Genomic DNA, 18,661 nt, shown 5'->3' on the forward strand with positions numbered 1-18,661 from the left:
TGGACTTAACAGACACCAAATACAATGAACATTTCCATATACAAAACAGAACAGAGAAAAGAGGATTACACATGTGGTTCGGGTATAGCTTATGACAGTTAAACCCATCAGGTGTAGGACAACCTTAAGTTGACTCAATACAGAAAAGATGTAAGACTCAAGGAACTAAGGAGCCCATTAAGAAATACAGAAACATAAGACACTAGACCAATTTGAATCTCCCAGGCAATACTGTGGGGCCAAGGAACAAACGTTCCTTATTCCCTCCAGACCTACACTGTCAGAGCAACTCACAGAAGAAACAGGGCAGGAATTGGCAAGGTCCAGACTTCAGGGAGACGGGTCTCCGGCTCCATGAGGGCCTCTAGCCCTCCAGCTGCGGAAACCATGTTGATGGTCCTCAGCCTTTTCTGTGGAGCATTTTGTTGAGGAACTCTCCCTCTGAGAGCTCAAAACACAAGAATTTTCAAATTTGGAGATTTTCAAACTTGGAATCACTCATGAGGTAACCCCCAAGGCTGGGGAAGTGTTCCCAGGAACGCAGATCTCTGACTTGTACTCTTGGGGTTGGGGTTAGTGGGGAGGGAGAAATCCACCCCCTCCCCTCATTGGATTCTAGCCTGGAAGTCCAAGGCAAAGAAAATGACCCCCTCCTCTCCAGGGTCTTGCAGCTTCACACCTTCCTAAAGCCAACATGGGGAGCAGGCAGCCGGATGGAGAAAGGGCTGGGTCCTGGAGTGCTTGGTGACCGTCCTGCTGGGCAGGGGTGGGAGGGATTGGGACCCCCAGGGTGGAAGGTTCCTAGGTAGGGAAGGAGCCGGGGAGGGGGGAGCTGGAGACTCTCTGGCCAATCCCCTCATTTCCCAGACGAGGAAACAAGATGTGTGGGTGGGCTCTTGGAAAGTTTCCTGGACCTGCCCGAGGTCACGGGGTCGTGGCTTGGGGCCAGGATTGGAACATGGGTCCCCTGACTGGAGGCAGGCACTAGGGCCGTCAGCCTGTCAGACATGACAGCTGACTTGGAGGCACCCACTGGTGTCCTTTGACCTCTGACCTCTGGGGCTGTTCCCAGGGTGCCCTGAGGAAGCCATAGCCAGACTGGGGAAGGCAGGGAGGGCCCGGAGAGGACAGAAGGAGGAACAGGAGGTTTGATCTTCCCTGCCCTCTGTAGGGAGCAGGAGCAGGGCGGGCAGGGGCTGGGGGCGAGCCAGGAGGGAGACTCCCAGTGCCCTGGAGGACCAGGCCCCAAGCCTGGGAGCCTGCAGGCTCCAGGGCTGGGAGAGAGCCTGGGGGCGGGGCGGGAGGCCCCCAGGCCCAGCACCGCTGGGAGGGGGAGCAGGGATGGAGGGGCTCGGCCAACCCTCAGACCCATCCCCAGCCCCAAGGCAGGCCGCAGCCCTCGGGGGGGGGGGGGGGGGGGGGGGGTCACTCAGGAGCAGGAGGCCTCGGGAAGGGGTCTGGGCCGGGTGGGCCCTCCGTCCCTGAGCCGCCCCGCCCTGGCCAGGTATGCTCAGGCAGGTCCTCTGTCGCCCAGGTGGCCGCGCTGGCATGGACGTGTTCCAGAAGGTGGAGAAGATCGGTGAGGGCACCTACGGGGTGGTGTACAAGGCCAGGAACAAGCAGACGGGGCAGCTCGTGGCCCTGAAGAAGATCCGCCTAGACTCGTGAGTGTGGGACGGCCCTCCCCTGGGGCCCTGCACCCCTTCTCAGGGATGCCCACCTTCCCCGGGCTCAGAGTCTTAGCATCGGCGCCTCTTTTGGGTACCCTGTTTGTGCCCTGGGAGCAGCCTTCTGTCCTCAATTTCTGCCTCCCTCAGGGACTTCCTTGCATGGGGTGGGGGTGGGAAGGTATCAAGGGAGTCCAGACTTGAGACACCTACCTTAGACGGAGAAGGTTGTTCTCAGGCCCAGAAAGTCAGGGGTGATGGTGGTGGGGCGGCATTTCAAATGAAGAGGACGATGTGGCAAGGCCCTCAAACCAGTGGCTGCCCCCTTGGCTCCTGCCACCTGTCAGGACTCTCCAGTCTCATCCCCTGCAACCCATCCCTTGCTGCAGAGAGACTGAGGGCGTCCCAAGCACCGCCATTCGAGAGATCTCCCTTCTCAAAGAGCTTAAGCACCCCAATATTGTCAGGTAAGTTGAGGGGGGAGAGGTGGAACAGAATAAGAGGGTGGAGGGGCCTAAGCTGCAGGGCCCTCCCTACCCACCTCCCCCTGACTGGGAATATGTCTAGTTTTTGTGACTAGAGTCTTCTCACCAGGCTACTAGATGTGGTACATAGTGAGAAAAAGCTATATCTGGTGTTTGAGTTCCTCAGCCAGGACCTGAAGAAATATATGGACTCAGCTGCATCCACAGAACTCCCTCTGCACCTGGTCAAGGTACCATGAAGTAGGAGAGGGGCGGGGCGGGGGGGAGATGGTGGCGCCTCCCACCCACCCAGACCCAGCTATACTCCAGCTAAGCCAGTTGCCTTTTTGCCCTTCTGTTTTAGAGCTACCTCTCCCAGCTGCTCCAGGGGGTAAATTTCTGCCATTCTCATCGGGTCATCCACCGTGATCTAAAGCCCCAGAACCTTCTCATCAATGAGTTAGGTGCCATCAAGCTGGCTGATTTTGGGCTGGCCCGGGCCTTTGGCGTGCCCCTGCGTACCTACACCCATGAGGTACTGTTGGGTTAGGGAGCAGAGCTCTTTCTGTGTGTGGGCTGGACTGCCACTCAACCACCAGGGCTGCCCAGAGTGGCACTGGCTTCTGCCCCTACAGGTGGTAACCCTCTGGTATCGCGCCCCTGAGATTCTCCTGGGCTGCAAGTTCTACTCAACAGCCGTGGATGTCTGGAGCATTGGTTGCATCTTTGCAGAGATGGTAAAGGGGCACATGAGAGGGTTGCCCAGGAGGGTGTGTTGAACTTAGGTTCAGTTCTCTGGTGTATGAGTAGGGCTGGCTAGAGGGCTGAGTAAACTAGTCATACTTCACAGCTACAGAATCCCGAGGCATAGCCCTCAGAATGGGTTACCCCAAAAGGTTCCACATTTTGACTTTCTTTCCCAAGCCCTAGAAGCTTACCCTGTGTTGGATTCTGCTTAGAGGGAGGTTGGGAGTAGAAAAAGGAAGTAGGCCCTGCGGGTAACCAGGAGTCCCTTTCCCTCCCTTCAGGTGACACGCAGGGCCCTGTTTCCTGGGGATTCAGAAATTGATCAGCTGTTTCGAATTTTTCGAACCCTTGGCACACCCAGTGAGGCCACGTGGCCAGGGGTCACCCAGCTGCCAGACTACAAGGGCAGTTTCCCCAAGTGGACCAGGAAGTCGATAGAGGAGATTGTGCCCAGCCTTGACCCAGAGGGCAAGGACCTGCTCATGGTAGGTGAATGAAGGATGGAAAAGAGGATATACAACTTCAGCTGTTGTTCCAGAATCTGGTCCAGTTAGGGTGAGGGACTTTGCCTGCTTGGGCAGGAGCCAATCCAGTCAGCCAAGCCGATCTATTTCTGTCTCCTGCATTTAACTTGCTCATCCCTGCCTCATTAATTAGAATCATTTCCCCCCACAAAAACATAGCTAATATTTGAGTGGCACTTCAAAGTTTGCCAATGGCTTTACATTTTGATGCTCACAACAATCCTGTAAAGGAGGAGGTGCTATTATTATCCCCATTTTACAGATGAGAAAACCGATCCTCAGAGTAGTTAAGTGATTTGCCTAAGGTCACACAGCTAGTAAGTATATGAGTCAAGATTTGAACCTCAGATTTCTTGGCACCAAATCCAGTACACTGTAGTGCTTCTCTATTTGGCTTATCTTCCTCGTTCTAATTCTCACATTTAAAACTGCTCATAACACCCCTCTTCTAGAAAGACTTCCGTAATTAGCAACATTGAGCTCTCATCCTTTCATTCTTCATCTGGAGCATATATACCCTTAAGTTACACTATTGCCAATCTGCATGTGTTTATTGGTTACCAAGTCACGTTGCACATGGATCAGATATTATAGTGTACAGAAAGTGCTTTGTAAACCTTAAAAATGCTGTATAAAATGTCAGCTGTAATCATGCTGATGCATGCAGTTTCCATTTCCCAACTCAACTGTGAATACCTCCTCTGGGGCAGAGATCACATTTCCTTCTTCTGTATAAAAATGGGTAATAGCTCACATTTATACAAAATTTTAAGGTTTGCAAAGCACTCTGTGTGTGTGTGTGTGTGTGTGTGTGTGTGTGTATAAATTTCATCTTCACAATAGTGACTGCGGTGCTGTCGAGAGCACTAGATTTAGAGACTGGATGTGGATTTGAATGCTGACTCTGGTCCTATTACCTGTGTGACCCTTGGGTAAATAGCTTAACTTCTTTGGATCTCTGTTCTTGTTCAGTCATTTAGTCATGTGTAACTATCCATGACCCGTTTTTTGTTTTTGTTTTTGTTTTTGTTTTTTGCAAAGATATAGGAGTGATTTGCCATTTTCTTCTCCAATGGGGTAAGGCAAACAGAAGCTAAGTGACTCGCCCATGGTCACGCAACTAGCAAGTGTCTGACAGTGGATTTGAGCTCAAGTCTTCCTGACTCCAGGCCCAGTGCTCTATCTGCTGAGCCGTGTAGCTGCCTCTGTCTTCAGTTTACTCATCTGCAAAATGGGGATAATAATAGCCCTTATCTCACAGACATAGAGTTGGAAGGAACCTTAAAAATCTTCTGTCAGGGGTGGGGAACCTATGGCCTCGAGGCCACATGTGGCCTTTTAGGTCCTTGGGTGCGGCCTTTTGACTGAGTCCAAGTTTTATGAACAAATCCTTTCATTAAGGGGATTTTTTTCTGTGAAGTTTGGATTCGGTCAAAGGGCCGCACTTGAGGACCACAAGTGGCCTGAAGACCACAGGTTCCCCACCCCTGTTCAACTCCCTTAAATTTATGATGAAGAAACTAAATGATTTAACCACTCTGAGCCTCAGTTTCCTCATCTGTGAAATAAGAATAATGATAGCACTTACCTGTTTTTTTGAGGATCAAATGACAATGTATTATGTAAAGTACTTGGCAAACTTTAAAGTGATATACATTTGATAAATATTATTATGGTTTCTAAGGCCCATGCTAGCTGCCCCAAAGCCCCGTAGAACTTAGCCTGAAGGGAATACTTGATATACTAGTAAGGCAAGACTCCAAGGAAACTGAGGCAGAAAACTGCAAGGGGCTGGCTGGACCTGGTGTGAGTGACAAGAGCCACCTTCGAGGCTCTGCCTTCCTTTTCCTTTTTTTTTTTGTTTGTCTTGTTTTTTGGTGAGGCAATCCCCCAAGGTTAAGTGTCACACACTTAACCCCCAGGGTCACCCAGCTAGTCTGAGTGACTCACAGACACACAAGTGTCTGAGGCTGGATTTAAACTCAGATCCTCCTGACCCCAAGGCTGGAGCTCTATCCACTGTGCCACCTACCTGCCCCACCTGCCTTCCTTTTCAGGCTTTCATACTCCACAGGTTCACTGTCATGTTTCCAGAGACATTGACCTTTTTATAAAGAAGAGCCTATCCCAACTTGAGCTGGGTGGGGAGCAGGAAAGCTCAATGAGGAAGGGGAAAGGTCGGTTGACTCACCCAGAGTTGTTGGAAAAGTCTGTTTACACATTCCAACATTTTTTATTCCCAAACTGGGTCCCATTCCAACTATTCCTAGCTGGTTGATTTCTGTTCCACATTCTCCCCACACAGCTTCCCTCCAGAAGAAATCCTGAGGTTAGTTGGGATGGCCTTCTACAGACTTCTCTGGGCCTAGGCCTGCACTCTCCTGGCTCTATGCTCTCTCGTCCTAATCGTCATTATCCTCACCACAGTCCTGGGTGATTGGGGAAGAAGGCAGAAAGAAGCCATTAACATGCTTTTCTCCTTCCTTTACAGCAGCTGCTGCAATATGACCCAAACAGGCGCATCTCAGCCAAGGCAGCTCTAACACATCACTACTTCTCCACCTGCAGGTCATGCTCAGCCCCACGCCAGGGCATGCTGGAGCATTTTTGCCGGTGAAGGGGATGGGCGTCCAGCTTCTACCCTCTTCCCCCTCCTCAGGCCCGATACCCAAAGTCCCTTCTGCAGCTGCAGCTCTAGCCATCTTTCCCTAATGTTGGGAAGGAATTACAGGCAGGGTGAGCTTTGTGTCTAGGTTCAGCTATGGCCTGGGGACCATGAGAGGCTAGGTTTGGACCAGTCCTTCTACCAGGTTAGTAAGAGTTCCCATGTTCTTTGTTGGGTTTGACAGCATCTCTTCAGAGTGGAGGGCACAGCCGCCTCATAAGGGTGAGGGAGAGGTGAGAGAGCAGCTCCCTTGTACTTAGGAACAGTGGTGGGTGGTGCTTAGGGAAAGAGGGCCAATTGGTTTTTTGTATCCACTTTGCTCTGCTTCTTAGGAGCAGATCTTTTTGACATCATTGACCTAGCCCAAACTTTACCTTCAGGTCAAAAATTCCAAGATAGAGGGGACTCTGTTCCTGTACCCCACATCCAGCCCCCCTGCTGTTCTTTTGGGGTTTAAACTATTTAGGACAGAGTTTAATTCCGTTTAGAAGAGTTAGAAGAGAGGGGAATTTTTCCATACATGGTCAGTGGCAAGTAAGTGAGTTGGGTGTGTTTTCAGCAGTTGGCTATTTACCTATGATGTAATTGCATTCATGTGGTCATAGATTCAAGAATAAGAAATAAAAATTACATTTATGAGCTTCGTGTTGTCTGTCCCTTCAGTGGAAAGGGACCCTAGGGAAGGGAAAGTCAACATGACTCACTAGCGTGCTGAAGGTGGTCCCTAGGCCAGGGGTTCTTAACTTGAGGTCCATGAACTTAAAAAAAATATACATTTCAATAGCTATTTCGATGAAATTCATTTTCTTTGTGATCCTAAGCATTTTATTTTATGCATTTAAAGTGTTTTTCCAAGAAAGGGACACAAAAACGGTTAAGAACCTGTACCTTTGGCCAAAAAAAAAAAAGAGATTGACATGTACAGAGCACAGACAGCAAATAAAATGGGGAGATATTCAGAGGAGGCAGGAGGTTACTGTTATTTCCACGGGGAAGAGTTTGTATTCGCCCTTCTGGATCTCACCCCAGACAACTTGTCCTAGACGCAGAATCAGAGGTAGCAAAGCCTCCCCATTCCTCTGAGTTGGGAGAAGTTTTCTTAGTTCTCAGCAGACGTCCCCACCCTCCCTGCCCCAACCAGACAAATTTATCCTATGTTTCAAGTAATGAGAGCCCAGCCACTGAGACAATAGGAGAGTTTATTGCATGCACTGGAGTAGAGAGGGAAGACAAAGTCACACAGACTATTGGGGCTAGGGACATGTGGTTAATTACTCAAGGTAGGGGAGCTCAGATACAGAGACCACTCTTCATGAGAAAGCATTTGAACATGGAGAGATCAGGTATCTAGCTGCCTTTGGAGGGTAAAGGGAATTTTATTTAGCTAAAAAAAGATATATGACCTTTAACATATGCCTTCCTGCCTGCTCGGCACGCATGAGGAGTGCTTCCGTTAGCACAGACGGCGCGGCCGAGAAGGGGAGGCTGTGCGGTAAGAACAGTAGTTCTCTTGGGTTGCAGGGAGGAGCAGCAGGCCAGTCATCGGGTCTTTCCGGCAACGGGCCATGGCTTCCTTGTAACTTAGCCGCTCTTTGGAGATGGGGTCGATCAACTCTTTTTCATAGTTGGATTCATCCTGGAGGAGCTGAGCTAGCTCTTCATTGATCATGCCAGCCAGCAAGGCCTGGGGAATAGGGATACGGCCCGTCCTCTTGGGGTCAATGAGTCCTCCAGTGAGGTGCTGAACCTGCAAGTGAGCCAGGGCACTCTCTCGGGGCATCCAGCCCTTCTGGATAGCCTCACCCACTGACAGCCTCTTCCTCGTGACAGGGTCTTCAATGCCAGTGAAGGCCTTCTGGGCATTGAGCAGCCTCTGAGTGGAAGTGTTCTCAATCAGCCCCCGGTCAATGGCCTTGTGGACAGAGTAGCGTTCCCGTGTCAGGAGGTCCACGATGCCTCCTGTGGCTGCCTGGGCCTCGAGCAGTTTCTGTCCAGTGATGGGGTCCAGCATCTTCTTGCCCACGGCGGTCTTGATGTTGCATTTGTTGTTGGTGGTTGTGTCATAGACACCTGCGATGGGAAAGGTGTCATCGCTGAGGCCGAGTGAGGAGCCCAGGGAGAAAATGCTGGTGGTTTGGGGGGCCGATGCTGGCGAGGAGAGGGGCGATTTGGAGATGATAGAGCCGATGGAGAGCGGGGAAGTTCTGGTCTCTCCAGCCACCAGGAGAGCAAACTCGGAAATAGGAAGGTGGCCTTCCTTGTAGAGATGGTACTCCTCCTTGGTGATCCTTCTGCAGCGGAGGGCTTCCTCGATGGAATATTGCTTCCCACTCTTCTTATCACGGAGAACAGAATCCTCTCCACACGGGGTCATGGTGGTGATGTCTTCCCAGTCACATTCCAGTTCCTGTAGCTGGATATACTGTCCCCGATCGATGATGCCTCTCTTATAGGCTTCATATGGTGACATGTCTTTCCCCGTCTCTGGGTCTAAGATGGAGATCTTCGTGGAAAGGTTGGTCTCTCTCATTTGGGTGTCCTGATTCATCTCTTCTTGTTTCATTTTTAGCTGGAGGTCTCTCAGAGTCCTCTCCTTCTCATAGATCTGAGCCTTCTCCTGGAGAATAGCCTCCTCCAGATGAGAGAGCTCCTGGTCTCGTTGGGCCCTCTTCTGCCGGTCACTTTCTGTCTTCTGGCTGAGCAGTTTGGACTCCTCATGTAAGCACAGCATCCTCTCCTGCTTCTGCCTCTCGAGCTCCCTCATTTCCTTCTCTAGCTTTGCTCGCTCCTGGCTGGCCTGGCTCCTGGTTTTCTGGAGCTCGGCCTCTTCCCGGGACCAGGTCCTCTTCAGAGCCTCAGCCCTCTCGATCCTCTCCTTGAGTCTCCTCACGTCCTCTTCCCTGTTCTGTCTTGCAGTCCGGTCCTTACTGAGCAGCTCCCACACACGGGACCTCTCATTTTCTAAGACTTGGTCCTTTTCCACCCGGATGACTTCCTTGTAGATGGTTTTTTCCTGAGACTTGGTCTTCTGGAGGATGTCAATTTTAACCTGCAGATTCTTGCACTCCCGGTGTAAGTCCATCACCTGGTTCTTCTCCCTGTCCAGATCCCGCCGCAGGGCCTCTGTGGACTTCTCCAGATCTGGGTCCTTCTCCAGCTTGACCACTTCCTCCATGATGATTTTCTCTTGCACTGCCAGAGGCCGCTGCTCCATCTCCTGGATCCTCAGGCTCAGTTGCCGCAGCTCCTTCTCGATCGCTAGCTTTTTGTCACGGTCCTCTTGGAAGCTGAGGAGGTTCTCCTTCTCCTCCACTGTGGCCTGGAGCTGCTGCACCTCACGCTCCAGCCTCCGCCTGTTGGCCACTTCCTCATCCAGGCTACGGCTGAGGCGACTGTGGTCCTCACGGAGCTTCGGGTCCGGCTGGGTAATCACCACTTCCTTGACTACCACCTTCTCCTCAGGTCTCCTCCTCTCCAACAGCAGGTACTTGTTCTGAAGCTCATAGACCACATCTTCTGTTGCTCTCCTCTTCTGGACCGCATCTCGCACCTCCCGCCGGAGACGTTCTGCCTCCTTCTCCAGCACTGGGTCGTTCTCATAGCGTATCACTTCTTTGTTCACCATCTTGGTCTCAACCTTAGATCTCTCTCTCTTCCACTCATCCCGCTCACCTTTCAGTCGGATGAGTTGCTCCTGAGACCGGCCATTGGTGTTGACCAGATCATTGAGCTGGGCCTTCAGCTGGTCAATCTCCCTGAGGATCTCGGGGCTCTTCTCATGTTTCACCACCTCTTGGATCACTTCCTTGTATTCAACAGTTGGCTTCTGGGCCCGAAGGATGGTCAGCTCTGGTAGAGTTCCCTCCACCTCCTTCTCAGTGGCAGTTCTCTTTCGTGGTGTCCTGGAGCTCAGCCCTGAGCCGAGCAATCTCCTTCTCTGTCTCTGGATCCACCTGGAAGATCTCATTGACTCTCTCCTTGAGTTCTACTTTGGGCTTCTGCTTTTCTACCATGCTGTGCTTGCTGTGCAGTTCCTTCAGCTCCCTGGTCAGCGTCATGTTCTTCTTCCTCTCTTCCTCAATGAGGTTCTTTAGTTTGATGGACTCTTTAAGGATTCCAGGGTCTTGCTCCACTTGCTTCACCTCTTTCACAATGACTTTGGGCTCTATAGAGCTGATCTGCTGCTCCAGCTCCTGGGCACGAGCCCACAACTTGGCCACCGCCTCCTCTGCCACCTTCCTGCAGCCAGCATCCTCTTCAATCTGCCGCTTCAGAGCCCAGGATGCCTTGACCATTTTGGGGTCTTTCTCCAACTTGACCACTTCCTTCACCACGACCTTCTCCTTCACATTTGCCTCCTTCTGTTCCAGAGTCACTAGTTCTCTCTTTAGCTGTTCCAGCTGGGCAGAGATGGTGGCATTGTCTCCCCGAAGATGTTCGATCTCAGCATTGATCTGGGCCGCCTGGCTGTCCAGGGTAGGGTCCCTCTTGATTTGGGTGACTTCTTTGGTCAGCAGATGGGGCTGAATGTTCTTCTTCTCCTTTTCCAGCTGGGCTATCTGCTGGTTCACTGCTTCCAGGTCTGCCTTCATGCTGGCCCACTTCTTGCCCTCCTCCTCCACCTGGTATTTCATTTTGGACAGGCTGCTCTCAAGCTTGGGGTCCCGGTAGAACTCTACCACTTCCTTTTCCTCTAGCCTCTCCACAGGCTTCTGGGTCTTCAGCAGCAGCAGCTGCTGCCTCTGCTCCTGGAGTTCCTGCTGAACCTGGGCCACCCGCTTCCTCTCTTCCTCCAGCTGGGTCTTCAGTGCCTGTGTCTCTGACTCTCTGCTCTGATTCTGGTTCTCAGACCACTGCTTGGGGTAATAAGCCGGCTGGATAGCCTCATTGATTTCCTTCTGCAGAGCAAGAGGGGAAAGAGTATATGTGGCATGAGGGATCATGAAAAGGAACCTTCCCTTCCTTACCCCATCAGGTCAGTGACTCCTCCCCTTGGTGTGTTAGGGGAAGGCATGGATGAAGCCCTAAAACACTCAGAAATCAGCAAATTAGAGGGGATTGAGGCCAGGTGGAATACTCGCCCAGCAGGCTGGGCAAATGCCCATGATGCCAGCCAGGCAGAGCACTCCTGTCCTGCCACCTGTCCAACCTTCCAAAAAGTGTAAAATCTAACTTATCCCCCATATTGTTCATTCTTTATGTGCCCTCTAGAGAAGTCTAAGCTGATTGTCATAATAGGAAAAGAGAGTTCTGTGTTGTACTTTCAAATGACAAGGATACTTGGGAAGAAGCACTTAGTAGCCTCTTGTGATTTTTTCCCCTCTCCCTCTTATGCTCCCCCAGTTTGAGCAGTGTGAGTGTTTTCTGGGATAGGCTGGACTTTCTGGGAGGAAAGAGGCCTAGTCCGCATAGGAGGGGAGTCCAGTGCCTATAGAGTGACACTTTCAAGACCTATATCCTGCAGGAGCTGTAGGCCAAGAAGGGGGTGTGCCTCTGTGGAGAACCATGGGCAGGAAGTTGCATCTCTTTTCCCAGCCTGCCTGTATCCCATGTGTGGGACTAGAGAGATGGGACCACTGAGTGATCAGGAAGTACCCTGAATTGACAGGGGAGGCTCCAGGATGCTATCACAAGAATGGGTACATTATCTCTGAATCAGGAGCCACGCCAGTAAAGGCCCCTGTGGATCATCTTGGTACCTTGTCCAACACCTTCTTGGCAAACTCCAGCTGGCTCAGCTGCTGTTGCTTTTTGGCAGCAACCTCAGTGAAGTGCTTGGTTATGTCCTTCTCCTGGAGTTGGGAAGGGAAGAAATCAGAAGATGGAGTCAGTTCTTTGAATGGTTGCTCCTGGAAGGACCAGGCCTACAAATCTATGGGGGGGACAGTAGGCTGGGAAGAGAGAAGCAAAGCCATGGAGTTTGTGACCCGTCCTTACCTGGGCCTGGATGCTGTCCTGCAGAGGAGTGATCCGAGGCCTCTTGGGGACAGATGCAGTCAGTGTGGGGTCCAGGGAACTGTGGTACTTGTCTGCCTGCAGCTCGTAGTCCTGTAGGGGAGAAGGAGGGGCAAGCAAAAACCTAGCAATAAGAGGGACAAGGAGAGGGGGGAGGCATATTGTGGAGAAGAGAGAGGGGCCGATGGACGGAGGATGGATGGAGAGGAGGAACAAAGTCGAAGAAGTCCACTTACTTGGAGAGCAGCTTGCAGGTCCTGGGATAGGTGGAATATTGTGTTTTTGTCTTTCTCTTTATTCTGAATTTCCTGTACTAGACGCTAAGAAAGAACGAAGCAAAGTCAGCAAAAGCCCAGGAATGGAGGGGAGCTGACTCCTGAGCCAAAAAGTACCTCCCATTCCTTTCCTCTCATTCTCTAAGGACCCTCCTGGGGTAGGAGCAAAAGGAACAAGATCCTAAAGATAGGAAAGACATATATATGTTCCTTCCACTTCATGTCTTCCATCCCACTAGCAGTATGGCTGTATGGATAATGGCCAGGAACACTTCACATATCCCCCATGGAACTCTAAGGCTAGTGATCAGAGAACCATAGATTTAGAGGTCATTGAATGCAACTCCACATTTTACAGATGAAGAAACTGAGGCCCAGAAGCAAAGTGACTTGCCCAAGGTGGTCACAGAGTTAGGAAGAGGCAGAGGAAGGATTTGAGCCCAGATCTTCTGACTCAGGGGCTAGGGCTCTCTTTTTTTTTTCCTTTCTAGGTGATTGGGGTTAAGTGACTTGCCCAGGGTCACACAGCTAGTAAGTGTCAGAGGCTGGATTTGAACTCAGGTCCTCCTGACTTCAGGGCCGGTGCTGTATCCACTGCACCACCCAGCTGCCCCTCTAGGGCTCTTTCTAATTCACTAGCTATAATCTGGCACTAGACCTTTTTCCCAGACCTTGAACTATATAGGCTTATAGATTTACAGCTGGAAGGAAGTTTAAAGATTATGGAGTCCAACCCCCTCATCTTGCTTTTCTTTTCCTTTTTGCTGAGGCAATTGGGGTTAAATGACTTGCCCAGGGTCACACAGCTAGTAAGTGTCTGAGGCTGGATTTGAACTCAGGTCCTCCTGACTCCAAGGCTGGAGCTCTATCCACTGTACCACCTAGCTGCTCCAACAACTCCCTCATTTTACAGACAGATTAATTGATTTTTCCAGGGTCACACAGCTAATGAGTGTTTGATGCGGGATTTGAACTCAGATATTGATGAGTCTAAGCCCAACACTCTATCCATTGTGCCACCTGGTGTCTCACACAGGCTTGGATCCCTTGGAGGGCGATAGAGCATCTTCCTGGTAGTCTACTGATTAATCTATACCTCTCAGTGTTGGGGTTGAGGAAGGGAGGGAAGGAAAAAGAGAAGACATGAGTTGTCTTAACCTCTGGAAACTGTGGTATATACTGGGGATTTGCTCAGCCTGTTGTTGTATAGAAATTGTCCAGCCTTGGAAGATGGACAAGACCCCTCTCCACCCCTAGCCAGCCAGTGTTGAGCTGGGCCTTAGGAGAATAGGGAGTACCGCGGAAGAATTTTTAACTGAATTTTTCCATCGGCTTGCAAGAATTGGACCAGGACATTTTCCAGTTGTGGCCACCAGGAGGAAGCATGTACACACATAGAAAAACAGGCGCAACGATTTAGAGTTAGAAGGAAATTAAACCTTATTTAGTCCTCCCCTCCCTCCACCCTCGTTCCCCTCCTTCATTTTCTAGATGAGGGAACTGAGAACCAGAGGAGTTAAGGTCACAAGGTCACACAGAGCCAGGATTTGAATCTGGGTCCTCTGACCCCAAACCCAGTTCCCTTTTCATTGCCTATGCTGCCTCTTGTTGGCTTCACCCAGAGTTTGGGAGCAAGGAAGAAGCCCTGCCTCTGCACAGGCCTGGACTCCTTCAGAGGTCAAAGGGGCAAGTGCAGGTAGCCTGGATCTGGTGCCTTTTTGCTCCTTGCAGAGGGAAAGGAGCTTAGGGTCTGGCAGTGGCCCAAGCCTCTACGGGCCCTGCCCAGTGGCATGGCCACCTCCACACATGTCCACTTTTCACTGGAGAGCATCATACCATCTTGGTTCCCTCTCACCTGCTGAGCCTGCAACTTATAGTGGATTTGACTGGACCCGTCACTGGGCCCCGGCTCATTGCTGGGGAGGTGTTCCATCCAGGAGCGCAGGTTTTCGCCGTAATTCTTGAATTGCTGGTAGATGAGGCTGGCATCTTGCACTGCCTTCTCCCTGGGGAATGGCGATGGGAGAGCAGACAAGCTCAGCCCGGGGACCCAAGCCGGGCCACAGGGAAGGGCCAAAGGCTCAGGTTGCAAAGGACAGGGGTAAGAACCTTGACTGACTATCTAAGGAGAATGAATTAGGTGGTCTGTTACCTTCCTGCCCAAGGGATAAGCTAGGATCGTATTCCTGGAGCAGATGTTCTTGGGATCCACCACCTGCCCATCCCTTCCTGAGGCTGGGTTTAGGGAGTAGTACCATGGGTGCTGGGGGCAGCAGAAACTTCTAGTGTAATAGACCAGAAGACTAAGGCAGAAGAAGAAAGTTCTGAGTCAGGAGCACATCTCCAGCCAGCCCCCACTCCTCACCGAAGGTCCAGCTGGTCCGCTACGGCGTGGTAGCGGTCAGTGAGCCTCTGCACCTGACGCCTCTGTCGGGGCAGGTCTTGGCAGAATTCTCGGAAGTTGTTCTGCAGCGCCCCACAGCCGTGCTCGGTGGCCTTCAGCTCCCGGTGCAGGCCCAGTACGCAGGACTGTTGCTCCAGCAACTTCCGTCTTTGCCCCTAAAGGAAGAGGATCAAGGTCAGCCCCCACAGGCTTCTGCACTTCTCAGGCCCCGGCTCCCACTGGCCTCCTCTTTGCATCCACCCTTACATACCTTTCCCATCCACTCCCACATACCCAAGGCTGTGTTGCAGGCAGGCTGTGCTCACTCGTCTCACTTCTAAACACAACATTGCCCCCACCCTCACCTGCAGCTGACTGATTCGTTCCTGCAGTGCTCCAGGGCTGGCAGTGATGGGGGCCTCCTGGACCAGGTTGAACTCAAAGCCCTGAATCACCTTATCTGAAGCCTGGATCTGCTGTTCTAGAGCACGGGCTGCTTTTGCCCTGGAAGAGAAGCCCGGAGAGGATCAGAGATCCCGGCTGGCCTTGCCTCCCCCCCCAGTTCCCATTGTCCTGTAAGAACACTCACTTTTCCCCATAGAGACCGCAGAGGACTTGCACGTCATTGTATTTGTTCTTGACATTGTTAAGAGTCACTGGCAGGTGAAGCACAGTGGGTCCAGTTGGCTTAGAGGACAGGAAAGCCTCACATTCCTTCTGGGTGGCTTCTTTTTTGGCTTCCAGGCCCTGAAGCCTCCGAGCAGTGTTCTGCAGGCAGAGGGATGAACGTGCACCCAAGAATTTTTTTTTTTGTTTCTTTGGTGAGGCAATTGGGGTTAATTGACTTGCCCTGGGTCACACAGCTAGTAAGTATCAAGTGTCTAAGGCCGTTTTTGAACTCAGGTCTTCCTGACTCCAAGACCAGAGCTCTGTCGATTGTACCACCCAGCTGCCTCCTCAAGAATTCTTAAATCTGCAGTCTAACTATCATTTACTGCTTCACCATTCAGTGCCCCATTGGCACTGGGGCTCCGTTTCCCTTTACCCAGAATAATCACGCATTTGTGCAGGAAGCTGGTGGGAAGAGAGTAACCTATACTTTTAAGAGTGCTGGGGAAAGAGTTGCAGGCCTGAGCACCAATTAATTCCGCTCAGATTGTGCTGAAGAGCAAAACTTGTCAGATCTCGTTAGAAGTGTTGGGCTCAGTCCTGGGCATCGCTGCTCCAGAAGGACATTAATAAGCTAAAGAATGTCCAGAGTAGCAACTCTGCCTTACCTCCCTCTTTCTCAACAGAGGACCTCACCTCTTGCCTGTTTGAATCCTTTGAAACCCAATTCAAACACCAGTTTCTCTCCTCAAGTTTCCCTTCTCTAGTTGGAAATGGCTCCTTAGATTCCCTTCTCAAATTTGGTTGGCATTTCTCCTTTGCACTTAAATAACTCTATATAAATACTTATATTCAGGATGTCCCAAAGACCTTAGTGCAGTTTTCAGTTATTAAAACCTTGGGATATCCTTTTTAAGTCTAACTCTAATAAACATTTTCCTGGTAGCCTTCAAGTTCCATGATGATACCGCATTTGATTCTGCTGACCACCACCTCCCTCTTTCTACCTCTCTTGGCTTCCATGATATCAAAATTGGAACTAAGATGGGGCCACTGAGGCTTTGCTCCAGGTCCCAGTATGGTGGGAGGGGTGGTGTACTTTCCCACTACCCGCTCCTGGAGCAGCTGTCCAACCCACACAGTCCCTTACTTCCCCAGATGCCACCCCAGCGTCCTGGGGGACATCGTACCCCTCTTCTGGGGCTCCCCTTTCCACTGGGGTGGCCTGTCTTTCCTGTGCTATCTGCCCTGGAAACCCATGTCAGGTAGCACACCTGGAATCATCAGGGTACCAGCCACGGGGACTGGTGGCAAAAGGGTTATGTGCTTGGCTGCCTCCCTTCCCTACCAGTACCATCCCTTAGTCCCAACCTCTTTGCCCCACCAGTTTCCACTATATCCTCTGGCATCTTCCTCTGCTGCTAACAAACTCCTCTTCCATTCCCATTCCTTCCATCTTTTGCTGCTTCCTGAAATCTAGCTTTTCTTCAAAAATACCACTTTTCTTGGCACCCTCTCCAAGGCTGGCTTCTCCTCTCATATGCTGGGAAACAGCACAATACAATGGAAAGAGCACTGAGTCTGGAGTTAGAGGAGCCTGGTTCGAATCCTGCCTCTGGCACTTACTACCTATGCAACCCCTTGAGCAAGTCACTTAACTTCCCTCAGCCTCAGTTTCCTTATCTTTAAAATGAGGAGATTAATCCAGATAGCCTTTGAAATCCCTTCCAGCCCCAGATCTATGAGGCTCTATAAACCCAGTACATAGTAAGCAGTTAAGAAATGATTGTTTCCTTCCTTCCTTCCTTCCTTCCTTCCTTCCTTCCTTCCTTCCTTCCTTCCTTCCTTCCTTCCTCCCTCCCTTTCTTACTTCTTACCACTACTCCTTTGACACCAAGGCCAGGAGGTAGAACTGGTCTGTACCTTGCTCCCACCTCCACTTTCTTTTGTTTGTTTGTTTTGTTTTTTGGCTAGGCAATGGGGTTAAGTGACTTGCCCAGGGTCACACAGCTAATAAGTGTTATATGTCTGAAGCCAGATTTGAACTCAGGTCCTCCTGAATCCAGGGCTGGTGCTCTATCCACTGCGCCACCTAGCTGCCCCCCACCTCCACTTTCAGAACCTCCCTCTGCCACCATCATTTAGTAGGTATGTCTTTATTTGACAGTCACTCCATCCTGTCCAGATCCTCGTTACTATCTTCTATGGACTCCCAGGTCATTCTTCCTCCTCTCCAGTAGGTTTGCCATCTGACTCACAGTCTTTTCCAACCCAATCTCTATTCCTGTCAAACTCTATCGCCTCCTAGTTCTTCAATGCCATTAACTCCCATGATCTCTAGCTACATATTCTACTTCACTCATACACAGTAATGGTCCTGCCTTAGACACTCCATCCCCATCCTTGCTCTATTGAATTTCACCTAGGTATCAAAATTCCTAGCTATGGCCCTGCATGACACATCATTCTTTTCTTTTTTTTTTTGCTTAGGCAATTGGGGTTAAGTGACTTGGCCAGGGTCACACAGCTAGTAAGTGCCAAGTGTTTGGTCTGAGGCAGGATTTGAACTCAGGTCCTCCTGATTGCAGAGATTCCACTGCACCATCTAGGTGCCCTGACACATCACTCTTTTGAGTCTCCTCCTTCTCTGACAATCCCTTCCTTTGGCTCATCTTCCTCCTACCCCTAAATGTAGTCGTACCCCCTCAATCTTCTTCCTTTCTCATCCTGTGTTCTCTCTCACGATTGCTTGCTTCTGATTGCTTGCTTTCAGCTAACATCCCACACTAACAGCCCCACCCTACCCCCACCATAGGATTTCAGAACTTCAGCCTTCCTTCTAAACTCCAATCCCACTTTCCATCTCCCCTGGATGACCCTCTAACACAAGGGTTCTTAACCTAGGGTTAATATTTTAGTGGGTTTGTGGACTTGGATGAGAAAAAAAATTACACCATTATTTTCACTAATCTTTGGTTTCCTTTGCCATCCTATGTATTTTATGCATTTAAAAATGTTATCCCCAAAGGTTCACGCTGGGGTGCTGGTGGATGTTTAACAGTCAGTTCTCCCAAAACACATAACATACTTTTAAGTTTAATCTGCATTGTTATTAACATTTTCTCCATCACTTTCTTAAGTCTAGAAATCAACAAAATGATAAATCAAGCCCAAATTTGTAGCATTTACTGATTTCTAAGGTATAAATAAATGCTTATGCTGAAAATTTAACAATTGGATCTCTCAAGCTAGTTCTTGCTGGCTTCAGCACAAATTTGAGTCTGTGGTACCAAAAAATGTTAAGAACTGTTGCTCTGGCACTTCCTAAAACAAAACTTATCTTCTGCCATAAAACCAATTTTTCCTTGATAT

The 18,661-nt window shown here is 50.4% G+C and overlaps 2 protein-coding genes across 5 annotated transcripts in view; one reads left to right on the forward strand and one right to left on the reverse strand.

The window, feature by feature from the left end:
* The first annotated feature begins 86 nt into the window (after positions 1 to 86).
* On the forward strand, positions 87 to 6,706 carry CDK3 (cyclin dependent kinase 3). 4 transcript variants are annotated; one of them, XM_078155924.1, is made up of 8 exons: positions 87 to 1,146; positions 1,535 to 1,664; positions 2,057 to 2,134; positions 2,262 to 2,382; positions 2,496 to 2,666; positions 2,767 to 2,868; positions 3,160 to 3,363; positions 5,971 to 6,706. In XM_078155924.1, exons 2-8 carry the CDS (start codon positions 1,549 to 1,551, stop codon positions 6,112 to 6,114), a joined length of 936 nt encoding a protein of 311 aa, XP_078012050.1. In that variant the 5' UTR covers positions 87 to 1,146; positions 1,535 to 1,548; the 3' UTR covers positions 6,115 to 6,706. The 4 variants fall into 4 exon arrangements, with proteins under 4 accessions (XP_078012050.1, XP_020858128.1, XP_078012049.1 ...); XM_021002469.2 differs by lacking the exon at positions 87 to 1,146 and having other exon boundaries at positions 1,180 to 1,664; XM_078155923.1 differs by lacking the exon at positions 87 to 1,146 and having other exon boundaries at positions 1,182 to 1,664; positions 5,897 to 6,115.
* A 543-nt stretch (positions 6,707 to 7,249) lies between these two features.
* EVPL (envoplakin) overlaps positions 7,250 to 18,661 on the reverse strand; it is a 41,040-nt gene continuing 29,628 nt past the window's right edge. Inside the window, 9 exon segments of the mRNA XM_021002631.2 lie at positions 7,250 to 9,960; positions 9,962 to 10,965; positions 11,767 to 11,859; positions 12,005 to 12,115; positions 12,259 to 12,342; positions 14,153 to 14,303; positions 14,663 to 14,856; positions 15,046 to 15,184; positions 15,270 to 15,448. Of these exon segments, the coding sequence (XP_020858290.1) occupies positions 7,521 to 9,960; positions 9,962 to 10,965; positions 11,767 to 11,859; positions 12,005 to 12,115; positions 12,259 to 12,342; positions 14,153 to 14,303; positions 14,663 to 14,856; positions 15,046 to 15,184; positions 15,270 to 15,448 (4,395 nt within the window). The 3' untranslated portion in view covers positions 7,250 to 7,520.

This window comes from Phascolarctos cinereus, unplaced genomic scaffold (genome assembly GCF_003287225.1).
Source record: "Phascolarctos cinereus isolate Bilbo 61053 unplaced genomic scaffold, phaCin_HiC Scaffold_5;HRSCAF=322, whole genome shotgun sequence".
Lineage (NCBI taxonomy): Eukaryota > Metazoa > Chordata > Mammalia > Diprotodontia > Phascolarctidae > Phascolarctos > Phascolarctos cinereus.